The following is a 15,937-nucleotide window of genomic DNA, read 5'->3' on the forward strand; positions in this document are numbered from 1 at the left end:
TTCATATAATTCTGGTGTAACCCACCAGCACTTGCGGTACATACCTGCAGCCCTTCCGGCGCCTATGTTAGGCGCAGTGTAAACCCATGGTGCTTGCAACAGCCATGTAATATTGGTGTGAAGTTACAGTGCTATTGTTCATGTAATGCTGCCAGTGTAAACCTACGCATTTGCAGTACCATGTAACAATCCTGGTGTAAACCCACAGCACTTGCAGTACCGTGTAACAATTCTGGTGTAGACCCACAGCACTTGCAGTACCGTGTAACAATCCTGATGTAAACCCACAGCACTTGCGATAAAGTCATGGGTCTAAAAATATGATTGAAATGGTATGCTACTTTTCGCCTTTTTCCCTGCCCCCACCACCCTCTACATTGGTTCTTAGAACAGAATGTGTGTGACTCCTTCCTGGAGATCCAAATGATGTGACTCCTTTTTTCCCCTCCACCGTGAGTGGCATAACACTGGAAAATATCAAGGGCAGGTGAGGCAATCAGCGCACCTGGAGTGATAGCACAAACGGTGGATCCAGCTCAAAAGCTCCTTCCCCTCAGGCCTGAACATTATCCCCCTCACACCACAATATATGTACTAGGACACATTGTGCATCTATTTCAACATGCTCAATGTATTATACCAAATGCAGTATGTGAATTTAAGGTACTGTGCCTCAACCAGACTTCGAAATGTGGGAAAGGTTCTTTTTGAAGAGTTTCTGTGTGTTTCAGATCTATGAGCTTCGGGTCATGGAAACAAAACCAGACAAAGCTGTTTCCATCATCGAGTGTGATATGAATGTAAGTCTAATTAATTAGCTCTGAGTTTAATATTTCTTGTTATGATGAATTGTGAAATTCTATCGTCGTGTGGTAAGGAGATGGTGCCTCCCTCGTCTGCCAGTGTGTTGCCACCCTACCAGGTGATCAACAGATCTACAAGGTGTCGGCCATGGCTCAGTGGTAACCTGAGTCAGAAGGTCGTGGGTTCAAGCCCCACTCAAGCAATCAAGCACATAATCTCGACTTCAGTGCAGTACTGAAGGAGTGCTGCACTGTCGGAGATGCCATCTTTCGGATGAGATGTTAAACTGGGATTTCGTCTGCTCGCTTAGGTAGTTCCCATGGCACTATTTGAAGAAGAGTAGGGGAGTTCTCTTGGTGTCCCGGCCAACATTGATCCCCCAGCCAATACCACTAAAAGAGGTTAATTGGTGATTTATCTCATTGCTGTTTGAAACCTTGCTGTGAGCAAATTGGCTGCCATGTTTCCCTACATTACAACAGTGGCTACATTTCAAAAGTAATTTGTTGGCTGTGAAATGCCTCGGGACGTCCTGAGGTCATAATAGGCGCTATAGAAATGCAAGTCTTTCTTTGTCCTTTCTATAACTGCTCCTAATATATTTGCACATTTCACTCTGTTTGTGACCTGATAAAAGAAATCAAAGCGGAGAGGGCCAGCATCTACCATACAGCGGCTCATACTGAATTGGAAAAGCAATTAAACCAGCTGTCATTGAGGCTTGGTGGAAAGGCCTTTGTAGTAGTTCCATATTTGGCGTTGTGACTGTGGTAAACCACTGTTATACCTGTCTGTATGTGTATTCGACTAGGTACAGGTCTGGACATGCCTCGGCTGACTCCTCCCACTATTCCAGGTATATAAGTGACTACCTCCCAGTCCCTTAGTATTCTGGATGGGTCGACCACTCGAGACAAGACCTTCATTCTTTAGTTAATAAAAGCCTGGTTGTTACTCGCTTAACCTCAGTCTTTTGAGTAATTGATGGCGCGTCAGTGACCACCTGGCAATTGAAAGCCTCAAGAATATTCATTATTCTTCTTCACTAATTTCCTCCACTGCTTTCCTGAAGGCATTGATGCCTTGCAGGCGATTCGTGCTTCATTCAAATTGCTATTATTGATGTGTGAGCCTTGATGGTGAGTATCCGTAGGATATTTGACCAAGCCCAGTCCTGCCCTCACCTCGTGTGATTCCAGCAGAGATTGTTGGAAAGCAATCAGGAGTGGGAACCCTGTTTGACTATTTTTTGGCCCCTTCAAAATCCAGTGGTGCAGAGGCAAGTTGTAGCACATCCACTGCCAGCACATCCACTGCTGAGATCAGCAAACCCAGCACCAACTGGTAGTCAAACTTGCAAATCTCCTGGTCTGTATGGCTCAGCTACTCCATACATACATTTGGTGCCCCATTGGGCTGGATATACACAGTTGCAGGTAGTCTCCTCCAGCCAAGGGCGGTGAGCAGCGCTCAAGTCACAGGGATCATTATGCTGTAAGTGTATTAGTCTTCTGTGAAAAAATCTTCACAACTTTAATTAGAAGAATGCACAAATGTGCATCTTCTGCATATCTGTTGTTTCCTCCTGTCTAGCATGGGGGAAGTCCTCACTTCGCATTTTCTCCGTTTAATATGCAGGTGGATTTTGATGCTCCACTGGGATACAAAGAGCCTGAGAGACATTACCAGCCTGAAGACACCTCGGTATGAAACTGTATTGTAACAAGTCTTTTTAGATACTCAATTTTAGATGATCATACGGGGAAAGTGTTTCAGTCAGATGTGGAACAAATTTTTAGTAACATTCACCCCAGGTGTATTTGTGATAGTTCTCATGATTTGGCTGTTCATGAGTGTTCATTTGTTGCACCGATGTTTGCATCGGTAAGGCTGTAGTGTGCATCATGCGTTTTGATTAATCACATTCCAGGTTAATAAAGCATTTCATTTACAGAATATGGGTAAAGAGCTACTTAATTTGCCACTTGAAGTTGACCTTTGGCCCTTTGATGTGTGTATGATAATCCACATATGACCTGGAGAGTTTTTATGACTGAGCTCCCACGAAAAACAGAGATATTTATTTGATATTCTGCCTGGTCTGAAACCATGTGTTACGTACACTTGCTTATCCTCACTCAATTGTAGTCCAGTGTGCTAAACATGGTTTTTTTTTTGGAAGACATGTTGAAAGTTACAAATAGAGGCTGAGAATCACTGTTGCCAATATTTATCCCTCAACCAACATCACTAAAACAGATTATCTGGTCATTATCACATTGCTGTTGTGGGGCCTCGCTATGCACAAACTGGCACATTTCCTACATTATAACAGTGACTGCACTTCAAAAGTACTTCATTGGCTGTAAAGTGCTTTGGGATGTCCTGAGGTCGTGAAAGGTGCTATATAATGCCTTTCTTGCAAGTCTTTTTATTGCTGTATAAAAAGAAAAAGGATTTGTTGGAGCAGGTTGGTCATAATTCAGAAATGCCTGTATCTCCCAAATCCTCTGTGATGTTCTTGTCTAGAATCTTGCTTCTTCTCACAGATCAGGTTTTATGTCCTCCTGCTCCGAGACCTCAAACGATAAATTAGATGCTTAATCAGTCGTAGTTTTGAGATGGTTCTTCAGATCTGCCTTCTTGTTCTGCCCTGACGATGCTGTTTAAATTCAGTGGCCCAAAGTGACCGACGTTAGTGGTGTATCTATTCTTGCCTATGTTTTTATTATAACAGAGATCATGACTCCCTGGCTGAAGTTATTTTACTTAAATTAGGAAAATTAATCTCCACCTTCAGCTCACTGTAGTACAAGGGAAACAATTTCTGGAATTGATAGAAACCATTACCATGGCATCGAGGAGACGTGGAACTGACCTCTCGATTTGTGTTTCTTAGCTTTTTTTGTGATTTTGATCCTTCGGTGTAACTAAATGTTTGTTGATGCAGTTAGCAATGTGTCTCTCCCGCCTTTATTTTGCAACTCAGTTTTCATCTAGCTAAGAATTCTTTTGATGTTTGAACTCAACAGATTGAAATTTTTTGAAGTCTTTCAAACAGTATGTAAAGGTTGATCGCGAAACTATGCTGTGATCAGGAGTGCTGTGGAAATAACACCACAATACAAAAGCAATTTACTTATTTCAGCAGTAACATAATCTGATTCAAAAAAGTCTATTTCAACTTACCCTCTGATATTTTATATGGATTATCTTTGTTTTGTTTCTAGGACATTGAGGCTGATCACACTGCCTTTGTACCAATTGATTTAGGCTTCAGGGTGAGTAGAAAACAAAACACTAATGTCCTGTAATATGATACCTGGGATTCAGTTTTAGTTATAGGGCAGTTTATTAAATTGACTGTCTCCTCATTTACAGTCATGTAATCTGTCTCCAATACTGTTGGTACATTCTTTTTTTTAATTCATTCACAGGATGTGGGCATCGCTGGCAAGGCCAGCATTTATTGCCCATCCCTAATTGCCCTTAAAAAGGTGGTGAACAATGTTCCCTCTTTTTTAAAAAAAAAAAAAAAAAAAAAAAATTTTGTGCCAGGCCATTCAAAATACCAGATATATGCGGTTTTTGCAATGACAAGCCGGCTGCATGGGATCCCTGGAGCACTGCGCGGCTTCAAGGGAACGTTGGTGATGAGCCTCCTTCTTGCAGTCCATGTGGTGAAGATACTCCCACAGTGCTGTTAGGGAGGGAGTTCCAGGATTTTGACCCAGCGGCAATGAAAGAAGGGTGATATAAGAATATAAGAAATAGGAGCAGGTGTAGGCCATACAGCCCCTCGAGCCTGCTCCGCCATTCAATAAGATCATGGCTGATCATCGACCTCAACTCCACTTTCCCGTCCGATCTCCATATCCCTTGAGTCCCCTAGAGTCCAAAAATCTATCTCTCTCAGCTTTGAATTTACTCAAAGACTCTGCATTCACAGCCCTCTGGGTCAGTGAATTCCAAAGATTCACAACCCTCTGAGTGAAGAAATTCCTCCTCATTTCAGTCTTAAATGGCCTCCCCCTTATCCTGAGACTATGCCCCCTAGTTCTAGACCCTCCAGCCAGGGGAAACAACCTCTCAGCATCTACCCTGTCAATCCCCTTCAGAATCTTGCATGTTTCAATGAGATCACCTCTCATTCTTCTAAACTCCAGAGAGTATAGGCCCATTCTACACAATCTCTCATCATAGGACAGCCCTCTCATTCCAGGAATCAATCTAGTGAACCTTTGTTGCACCGCCTCTAAGGCAAGTATATCCTTCCTTAGATAAGGAGACCAAAACTGTGCACAGTACTCCAGGTGTGGTCTCGCCAAGGCCCTGTGCAATTGTAGCAAGACTTCCTTACTCTTATACTCCAACCCCCTTGTAATAAAGGCCAACATGCCATTTGCCTTCCTTATTGCTTGCTGTACCTGCATGCTAGCTTTCTGTGTTTCTTGCATGAGGATACCCAAATCTCTCTGAACACCAACATTTGAAAGTTTCTCACCATTTAAAACATATTCTGTTTTTCTATTCTTCCTACCACCTTACTGCCCACTCACTCAGTCTATCTATATTCCTTTGCAGACTCTTTGCGTTCTCCTGACAGCTTACTGTCCCACCTAGCTTTGTATCATCAGCAAACTTGGATACATTACACTCGGTCCCTTCATCTAGGTCATTAATATAGTTTGTAAATAGCTGAGGCCCCAGCACTGATCCTTGCGGCACCCTACTAGTTACAGCCTGCCAACCGGAAAATAGACCTGTTTGTCTGTACACGCTGTTTTCTGTCTGTTAATAAATCCTCTATCCGTGCTACTATATTACCCCCAAACCCATGAGCCCTTATCTTGTGTAATAACCTTTTTTGTGGCACCTTATCGAATGCATTTTGGAAATCCAAATATACTACATCCACTGGTTCCCCTTTACCTACCCTGCTAGTTACATCCTCAAAAAACTCTAATAAATTTGTCAACATTAATTCCCTTTCATAAAACCATGTTGACTCTGCCTAATCATGTTATGATTTTCTAAGTGCCCTGATACCACTTCCTTAACAATGGATTCCAGCAATTTCCTGATGACTGATGTCGGGCTAACTGGCCTGTAGTTCCCTGTTTTCTCTCTTCCCTCCTTTCTTGAATAGCGGGATTACATTTGCTACCTTCCAATCCGCTGGGACTGTTCTAGAATCTAGGGAATTTTGGAAGATCAAAACCAATGCATCCACTATCTCTTCAGCCACCTCTTTTAGAACCCTAGGATGTAGGCCGTCAGGTCCAGGGGATTTGTCAGCTTGTAGTCCCATTACTTTCTCTAGTACTTTTACTCTACTTGTATTAATTAAGTTAAGTTCCTCACCCTCATTAGACCTTTGGTTCCCCACCATTTTTGGTATGCTTTTTGTGTCTTCTACTATGCAGACCGATACAAAATATTTGTTTAACGTTTCTGCCATTTCCTTATTCCCCATAATAATTTCTCCCGTCTCAACCTCTAAGGGACCAATGTTTACTTTTGCTGCTCTCTTTTTACATACTTGTAGAAGCTCTTACAATCTGCTTTTATATTTCTTGCTAGTTATCTCATTCTATTTTTTCCCTTTTTATCAATTTTTTCATCATCCTTTGCTGGTTTCTGAAACTCTCCCAATCCTCAGGCTTACTACTATTCTTCACATTATAAGCTTTTTTCAATCTAATGCTATCATTAACATCTTTAGTTAGCCACGGATGGATCACTTTTCCCGTGGAGTTTTTGTTTCTCAATGGAATGTATTTTTGTTGAGAATTATGAAATATTTCTTTAAATGATAGCCACTGCTTATCTACTGCCATACCTTTTAATCTATTTTTCCAATCTACCTTAGACAACTTACCCCTCATACCTGTGTAATTGGCTTTATTTAAGTTTAAGACTCTAGTTTCGGACTCGGGCAAGTCACTCTCAGAATTTCACGTTATGTTTATCATATTATGATCACCCTGCCCCAGAGGATCCTTTACTATGAGATTGCTAATTAACCCTGTCTCATTACACTATACAAGATCTAAAATAGCCTGTTCCCTGGTTGGTTTCATGAAGTATTATTCTAGGAAACTATCCCAAATGCATTCCATGAACTCGTCCTCCAGACTACTTTTGCCAATTTGATTTGTCCAGTCTATATAAAGATTAAAGTCCCCCACGATTATTGCATTACCTTTGTCGCAAGCTCCTACTATTTCTTGATGAATATTCTGTCCAACGGTATAGCTACTGTTAGGGGGCCTATATACTACTCCCACCAGTGTTTTCTGCCCCTTGTTATTCCTTATCTCCACCCATACTGATCCTACTTCCTGATCTTCCGAACCGAGATTCTTTTTCTCTACTGTCCGTATGTCATCCTTTATTATCAGGACTACTCCCCCTCCTTTTCTATTCTGCCTGTCTTTTTTGAAACATCAAGTACCCCAGAACATTTAGTTCCCAACCTTGGTCACCTTGCAACCGTCTCTGTAATGGCTATTAGATCAAACCCATTTATCTCTATTTGTGCCACTAGTTCGTCTATCTCCGTTATGAATGCTTTGTTGTATTCAGCTAAAGGACCTTTAAATTTACATTTTCTACCATTATTCCCCGCTTTGACCTTATTCTCTGCTTTACTGCTACCGCTAAACTCTCTCGGGTCGATTTTCATAAAGCTGTTGGGAAGGAGGCGGGACTACAACTTTCGGATTTTAGTCCCGCCTACATCGATGTTCGGCCAATCCACGCGATTTTCCCTTGATTGACCTTGTTAAGCCCGCCCAGCGGGCTCAGCAGGCCAATTAAGGGCCACCTGGCAACAGGTGACATCACAGACTGAAATTTCATCTGTCGAGGTCTTGGCAGATGAAATATCAGTGTTTCACAGCTGTTTGAAGCTGTCAAACACTGACAGTCTGACTTCTAACCTGAGCCCTTCTGCACAGACTCAGTTAGAAGTCTCACCGGCAATGAAAGCTGAAGGCTGTCACTTTTGACAGCTCGTAGCCATTTTGCTTTCAGTTCCGGCTGAGTGATGGACACCCGAAACCTAGAGGAAGAAAGGCTGTTAAGTACAGGTAATTTAAACTTCTTTACACACTTTAGACACACCAAACACACTTACCTTTGCACTCATGCACCCATCACTCACCTGAACACCGACATCGCGACCCCTCCAAGTCCTTCAACCCGACGGCCCGACTCCTCTAACCTGGCGTGGTTTGGATCCATTGGGAATCCCACACGACACCCCTCAAAATAGGGGTTAGGCTAAAAACTGCCTGTTAACTACCTGTTAACAGGCAGTTAATTGGCACTAATCCCTTCCCGCCTCGGGTTGGCGGGTCCCAGTGCGGGGCGGGTACCCGCCTCCTGTGAAACTTGCGTGGAGGCGGGTTTTGGGTGGGATGGTGTCGGGACCCCCGAATTCGGGATTTCCCCCCTCCCCCCCCCCCCCCCCCCCCCCTCCCCACACGCCTGAAACCCCGCCTGACGGCTCCAGGAAGTTCTACCCCTTCTTGTCTGATGACACATCACTCTTGCTTAAGTCAGCAAAGGCAGGGCGATGAGCATATTTACACAAGACTTTTTTCCTTCATGCCTCCGTGTTTGTACAGTCCATTCGGTTACTGCAAAGAAGCCTAGCGTGACCGCTGTCCGATAACTATGTACTGGAATACATTGTGCTTTATCCTTCATTGCTGTCCTAAAGCATAGTTCATGAGTAAACATCCGTGGAAGGAAGTAAGTGCTTAACAGTCAAACTATTTCTAGAGAGTTGATTCTTTTTAGATGCTTGATGGGCATGGCAAAACATCCTTGTACCCGCTTCTTCATGGCTGCAAGACTGATTGTCAACAGTTCTTCAGTGATTCTGGAAAGAATATTAGCTGGTAAGCTAGCAGGGCCATTAATTTATCTCCACTGCACTATTTTTCTGGAGTAATTGTTTTATTGATGGCTATTGATGTAGTTTATACATTATTTGGGTATTGGTGTGCTCTAACCTTGGCTCCTGTCCTCCAGGAGTTGGGTCCAAAACACTAATCCCTTCCCGCCTCGGGTCAGCGGGTCCCAGTGCGGGGCGGGTACCTGCCTCCCCTGAAACTCACGTGGAGGCGGGTTTTGGGCGGGACCCCCGAAATCGGGATCCCCCACCCCCACACGCCTGAAACCCCGCCTGACGGCTCCAGGAAAATCAACCCCTCTGTCCCTTCCTGTCACGCTCTGCTTATCTTTACCCAAATTGCTACACCTTGACCTTTCTCTTTAAATTTATAAATTTCCTCCCACCTGACCCCCCCCCTCCCCCCTTTTTAGTTTAAAGCCCTATCTACAGCCCTAGATACTCGATTCCAGCCCGGTTTAAGTGGAGCCCGTCCCGACGGAACAACTCCCTCTTTCCCCACTACAGGTGCCAGTGCCCCATGAATTGAAACCCCTTCTTCCCACACCACTCTTTCAGCCACGCATTTAACTCTCTGATCTGCTTGACCCTATGCCAATATGCACATGGCTCAAGTAGTAACCCAGAGATTATTACCATTGAGTTTCTGCTTATTAATTTAGACCCTAGCTCCTCGAGCTCCCTCAGCAGAACCTCATTCTTGCATGGACCACGACAACTGGATCCTCCACCTCCCACTCTAAGTTCTTCTCCAGCCACGAGAAGATATCCTTAACCCTGGCAGCGGGCAGGCAACACAGCCTTCGGATTCCCTTTCACTGCTGCAGAGAACAGTATCCCCCTGACTATACTATCCCCTGCCACTACCACATTCCTTCCTTCTCCGCCCCCGCCCCACTTGGATGGCCCCCTGTACCATGGTGCTGTGGTCAGTTTGCCTAGCCTCCCTACAGTCCTTTTCCTCATCCATACAGGTAGCAAGTACCTCGTACCTGTTGGACAAGCTGAGGCTCCTCCATCACTACATCGTGGGTCCCCATACCTTCCTGACTCGCAGTCACACCCTTCTGTCCCTGACCACTGACTAACTCTAAAGTACTACTTAACCTAAAGGGTGTGACTGCCTCGTGGAACAAAGTGTCCAGGTAACTCTCCCCCTCCCTGATACATCGCAATGTCTGCAACTCGGACTCCAGCTCAATAACTCTGAGCCGAAGTTCCTCGAGTTGCAGACACTTACTGCAGATGTGGTTGCTTGGGATTGTGATGCTCTCCACAACCCCCACGTGCTGCAGTTATGACATACCACCTGCCCTACCATCTCTAACCTTGGTATATTTGTTAATTAATTAGTTAAAGCTTTTATTCAATCGATATTTTAGTTTTGTTTTGATTATTTTATCGAGTTTAATTATTAATATAACAAGTTACAGTTTCTCGGCTCTCAATTTAAGCTGCTTCCCTAACTCCGAGAGCAAAAAAAAAGCTGTAATACTCAGCAACCAATCACCTGCCTGCGCTCCTGTGACGCCACTCTTTAATTTTTTGTTGTTTTTGAATCGGAGCCTCGTCGCTGCTTTAATTCAGGTCCACTCTCTGGCTGCACTTTATCCTCTCGCCGCTGCCGCTGCTTTAATTCAGGTCCACACTCGGGCCGCTCTTTATCTTCTCACCGCTGCTTTAATTCAGGTCCGCTCTCAGGCCGCTCTTTATCATGCTGCCGCTGCTTTTGTTCAGGTTCGCTCTCGGGCCGTTCTTTATACTCCTGCCGCTGCTTTTGTTCAGGTTCGCTCTCGGGCCGTTCTTTATACTCCTGCCGCTGCTTTTGTTCAGGTTCGCTCTCGGGCCGTTCTTTATACTCCTGCCGCTGCTTTAATTCAGGTCCGCTCTCAGGCCGCTCTTTATCATGCTGCCGCTGCTTTTGTTCAGGTTCGCTCTCGGGCCGTTCTTTATACTCCTGCCGCTGCTTTTGTTCAGGTTCGCTCTCGGGCCGTTCTTTATACTCCTGCCGCTGCTTTTGTTCAGGTTCGCTCTCGGGCCGTTCTTTATACTCCTGCCGCTGCTTTAATTCAGGTCCGCTCTCGGGCCGCTCTTTATCCTTTCACCGCTGCTTTAATTCAGGTCCGCTCCTGGGCCGCTCTTTATCCTCTCACTGCTGCTTTAATTCAGGTCCGCTCTCGGGCCGCTCTTTATCCTCTCGCCGCTGCTTTAATTCAGGTCCGCTCTCGGGCCGCTCTTTATCCTCTCGCCGCTGCTTTAATTCAGGTCCGCTCCTGGGCCGCTCTTTATCCTCTCGCTGCTGCTGCTGCTTTAATTCAGGTCCGCTCTCGGGCTGCTCTTTATCCTCTCGCTGCTGCCGCTGCTTTAATTCCGGTCCGTACCCGGGCCGCTCTTTATCCTCTTGCCGCTGCTTCAATATATTTCCAAGTCAGGATGGTGTGTGGCATGGAGGGTAATTTGGATATGGTGTCGCCATGCGCCTGCTGCCCTTGTCCTTCTAGGTAGAGGTCGCGGGTTTGGGAGGTACTAGCGAGGAAGCCTTGGCGAGTTGTTGCAGTGCATCTTGTAGATGGTACACACTGTAGCCACGGTGTGCCGGTGGTGGAGGGAGTGACTGTTTAAGGTGGTGGATGAGGTGCCAATCAAACGGGCTGCTTTGTGCTGGATGGTGTCGAGCTTCTTGAGTGTTGTTGGAGCTGCACTCATCCAGGCAAGTGGAGAGTATTCCATCACACTCCTGACTTGTGCCTTGTAGATGGTAGAAAGGCTTTGAGGAGTCAGGAGGTGAGTAACTCGCCACAGAATATCCAGCCTATGACCTGGTCTTGTAGCCACTGTATTTATGTGGCTGGTCCAGTTAAGTTTTTTGTCAATGGTGACCCTCAGGATGTTTATGGTGGGGGATTTGATGATGGTGATGCCATTGAATGTCATGGGGAGGTGGTTAGACTCTCTCTTGTTGGAAATGGTCATTGCCTGGCACTTGTGTGGCGTGAATGTTGCTTTCCACTTATCAGCCCAAGCCTGGATGTTGTCCAGGTCTTGTTGCATGTGGGCACGGATTACTTCATTATCTGAGGAATTGCAAATCGAACTGAACACTGTAATCATCAGCGAACATCCCCGCTTCTGACTTTATGATGGAGGGAAGGTCATTGATGAAGCAGCTGAAGATGGTTGGGCCTAGAACACTGCCCTGAGGAACTCCTGCAGCGATGTCATGGGGCTGAGATGATTGAACTCCAACAAGCACAACCATCCTCCTTTGTGCTAGGTATCACTCCAGCCAGTGAAAAGTTTTCCCCCGATCCCCATCGACTTCAATTTCACCAGGGCTCCTTTGTGCCACACTCGAACAAATGCTGCCTTGATGTCAAGGGCAGTCACTCCTCACCTCTGGAATTCAGCTCTTTTGTCCATGTTTGAACCAAGGCTGTAATTAGGTCTGGAGCCGAGTGATCCTGGCGGAACCCAAACTGGGCATCAGTTAGCAGGTTATCGGTGAGTAAGTGCAGATGAATGCGTGGCTGGAGAAATGGTGCAGGAGGGAGGGCTTTAGATTCCTGAGGCAGGGAGCACTAAAATAAGAAATAGTAAGGTATTAGGTGGGGTCGAACTAAGAGAGAATACAGGATGGTCTAAGATGGGTTTACAGTGTATGTATGTGAACGCACGAAGCGTAGTAAACAAGATAAGTGAGCTGCAGGCACAGATAGCCACATGGGTATATGATGTCATAGAAACATAGAAGATAGGAGCAGGAGTAGGCCATTCGGCCCCTCGAGCCTGCTCCGCCATTCAATGCGATCATGGCTGATCATCCAAATTCAGTACCCTGTCCCTGCTTTCTCCCCAGACCCCTTGATCCCTTTAGCCTTAAGAAATATATCCAACTCCTTCTTGAATATATTTAGTGAATTGGCCTCTACTGCCTTCTGTGGTAGAGAATTCCACAGGTTCACCACTCTCTGGGTGAAGAAATTCCTCCTCATTTCTGCCCTAAATGGCTTACCCCTTATCCTTAGACTGTGACCCCTGGTTCTGGACTCCCCGACCATTGGGAACATCCTTCCTGCATCTAGTCTGTCTAGTCCTGTTAGAATTTTATAAGTTTCAATGAGATCCCCTCTCATTCTTCCAAACTCCAGCGAGTATAAGCCCAATCGACCCAATCTCTCCTCATACGTCATTCCTGCCATCCCAGGTATCAACCTGGTGAATCTTCGCTGAACTCCTTCCATGGCAAGAACATCCTTCCTCAGATAAGGTGACCAAAACTGCACACAATACTCAAGGTGTGGTCTCACCAAGGCCCTGTACAACTGCAGTAAGACATCCTTGTTCCTGTACTCAAACCCTCTCGCTACGAAGGCCAACATACCATTTGCCTTCTTAACTGCCTGCTGCACCTGCATGCTTACCTTCAGCGACTGGTGCACAAGGACACCCAGGTCTCGTTGCACTTCCCCTTCTCCCAATCTATTGCCATTCAGATAATCTGCCTTCCTGTTTTTGCCACCAGTGGATAACCTCACATTTATCCACGTTATATTGCATCTGCCATGCTTCTGCCCAATCACCCAACCTGTCCAAATCATCCTGGAGTTTCTCGGCATCCTCCTCTCAGCACACACGCCCACTCAGCTTTGTGTCGTCTGCAAACTTGGAGATATTACATCTACAGGAAACTTCGCGATATCCGGCACCGACAGATCGGCAGCAGCTCGGTCCCATCAAAACTTCTGGATAGACCAGCGCTAATGTTGAAGGATACGGAGGTTTTCATCTCCGTATCTGACAACAAACACTGTTGCTTAGCAACAGCTTGTAAACACTCGGCCCGTACCTTGGAAGCATCTCTGAAGCTGTTGCTAAGCTACAGAGATGCTTTCCAGAGCCTGACTGTTTTTATTTTAAAAAAAAATGCTAGGGAGAAGAAAAAAAACCTAACCAAAACGGCTGCTGATTTCTGCCGTTAGATCGAGGTTTCCGGACATACAATCTCCAGATAAACCAAAGTTTCCTGTAGTTCCTTTGTCTAGATCATTAATATATATTCTGAATAGCCGGGGTCCAAGGACCGATCCCTGAGGTACCCCACTAGTCACTGCCTGCCACTCGGAAAAAGACCCGTTTATTCCAACTCTTTGCTTCCTGTCTGCCAACCAGTTCTCTATCCAAGATAGTACCTTACCCCCAATCCCGTGTGCTTTAACTTTATATGCTAATCTCTTATGCGGGACCTTATCGAAAGCCTTCTGAAAGTCCAAATACACCACATCCACTGGTTCTCCCTTATCTATTCTACCAGTTACATCCTCAAAAAATTCCAGTAGATTAGTCAAGCACGATTTACCTTTTGTAAATCCATGTTGACTTTGTCCGATCCTGCCACTGTTTTCCAAGTGCTCTGCTATTACATCTTTTATAATGGACTCTAGTATTTTCCCCACTACCGATGTCAGGCTTACCGGTCTATAATTCCCCGTTTTCTCTCTACCGCCTTTTTTGAATAGTGGGGTAACATTAGCTACCATCCAATCCATGGGTACTGTTCCAGATTCCATTGAATGTTGGAAGATGACCAGCAATGCATCTACTATTTCTAGGGCCACTTCCTTAAGTACCCTAGGATGTAGATTATCAGGCCCTGGGGATTTATCGGCCTTCAATCCCGCCAATTTCCCTAACACCATTTCCCTACAAATACTGATTTCATTCAATTCCTCAATCTCATTAGACCCTATGTTCCCCGACATCTCTGGGAGGTTATTTGTGTCCTCCTTTGTGAAGACAGAACCAAAGTATTTATTTAATTGGTCTGCCATTTCTTTGTTCTCCATTATAAATTCCCCTGATTCTGACTGCAAGGGACCTACACTTGACTTCACCAATCTTTTTCTCTTCACAATATCTATGAAAGCTTTTACAGTCAGTTATGGCAACAACTGAGACCTGGCTCAAAAAAGGGCAGGATTGTGTATTAAATATTCCAGGTTATAAAGTGTTCAGGAAACATAGGGAAGGAAAGATAGGAGGTGGTGTGGCAGTATTGGTCAAGGAGAATGTTACAGTGCTGGAGAGGGAGGATGTCCTGGAGGGGCCAAGGACAGAATCTATATGGCTAGAGTTAAGAAATAATAGCGGTGCCATTACGCTACTAGGTGTATTCTGTAGACCAGTGGGAAAGAGATGGAGGAGCAAATTTGCAGAGAAATTACAGAGAGGTGCAAGAACTATAGAGTAGTAATAATGGGAGACTTCAACTATCCTAATATAGACTGGGATCGTAATAGTGTTAAGGACAGAGAAGGGGAAACATTTCTGAAGTGTGTTCAGGAGAACTTTCTTGATCAGTATGTTTCTGGCCTGACGAGGGAGGAGGCATTGCTGGATCTAGTTCTGGGGAATGAGGTTGGTCAAGTGGACCAAATGTCAGTTGGTGAACATTTAGGGAACCGTGATCATCGTATCATAAGGTTTAGATTAGCTATGGAAAAGGACAAGGAGCAATCTAGAGTAAAAATGTTTAACTGGGGGAAGGCCAATTTCAGTGGGATGAGAACGGATCTGGCCGAGGTAAACTGGAATCAAAGATTGGCAGACAAAACTGTAATGGAACAATGGGCTGCCTTTAAAGAGGAAATATTTAGGTATAGTCGAGGTACATTCCCACTAGGGGGAAAGGCAGGGCAACTAAAGTCAGGGCTCCCTGGATGACGAAAAAGATAGAGAATATGATGAAGCAGAAAAAGAGCGCATATGACAGATGTCAGGTTGCAAATACATCTGAGAATCAGGCTATATATAGAAAGGTCAGAGGAGAAGTGAAAGAAAATAAGGGGCAAAGAGAGGGTATGAGAATAAGAGTGGCAGCCAACATAAAAGGTAATCCAAAAGTCTTCTATAGGCATATAAACAGTAAAAGGGTGGTAAGAGGAGGGGTGGGACCGATTTAGGGACCAAAAAGGAGACCTATGCATGGAGGCAGAGGGTAAGGCTGAGGTACTAAACGAGTACTTTGCATCTGTCTTCACCAAGGAAGAAGATGCTGTCATAGGCATAGTAAAGGAGGAGGTAGTGGAGATACTTGATAGGATAAAAATTGATAAAGAGGCGGTATTAGAAAGGCTGGCTATACTTAAAGTAGATAAATCACCAGGAACGGATAGGATGCATCCTAGGATGCTGAGGGAATTGAGGAAGGAA

The 15,937-nt window shown here is 45.0% G+C and overlaps 1 protein-coding gene across 2 annotated transcripts in view; it reads left to right on the forward strand.

Moving 5' to 3' along the window:
- ufd1l (ubiquitin recognition factor in ER associated degradation 1) overlaps window positions 1-15,937 on the forward strand; it is a 45,585-nt gene that overhangs the window by 13,210 nt on the left and 16,438 nt on the right. For both annotated transcript variants that reach the window (XM_085961957.1, XM_085961958.1), the window contains exons 7-9: window positions 732-800; window positions 2,443-2,508; window positions 4,035-4,085. In XM_085961957.1, the coding sequence (XP_085818083.1) occupies window positions 732-800; window positions 2,443-2,508; window positions 4,035-4,085 (186 nt within the window). The remainder of the gene's footprint in view (window positions 1-731; window positions 801-2,442; window positions 2,509-4,034; window positions 4,086-15,937) is intronic.

Source organism: Somniosus microcephalus, chromosome 19 (assembly GCF_052327205.1).
Source record: "Somniosus microcephalus isolate GS21.2 chromosome 19, FLI_Smic_1.0, whole genome shotgun sequence".
Taxonomy (NCBI): domain Eukaryota; kingdom Metazoa; phylum Chordata; class Chondrichthyes; order Squaliformes; family Somniosidae; genus Somniosus; species Somniosus microcephalus.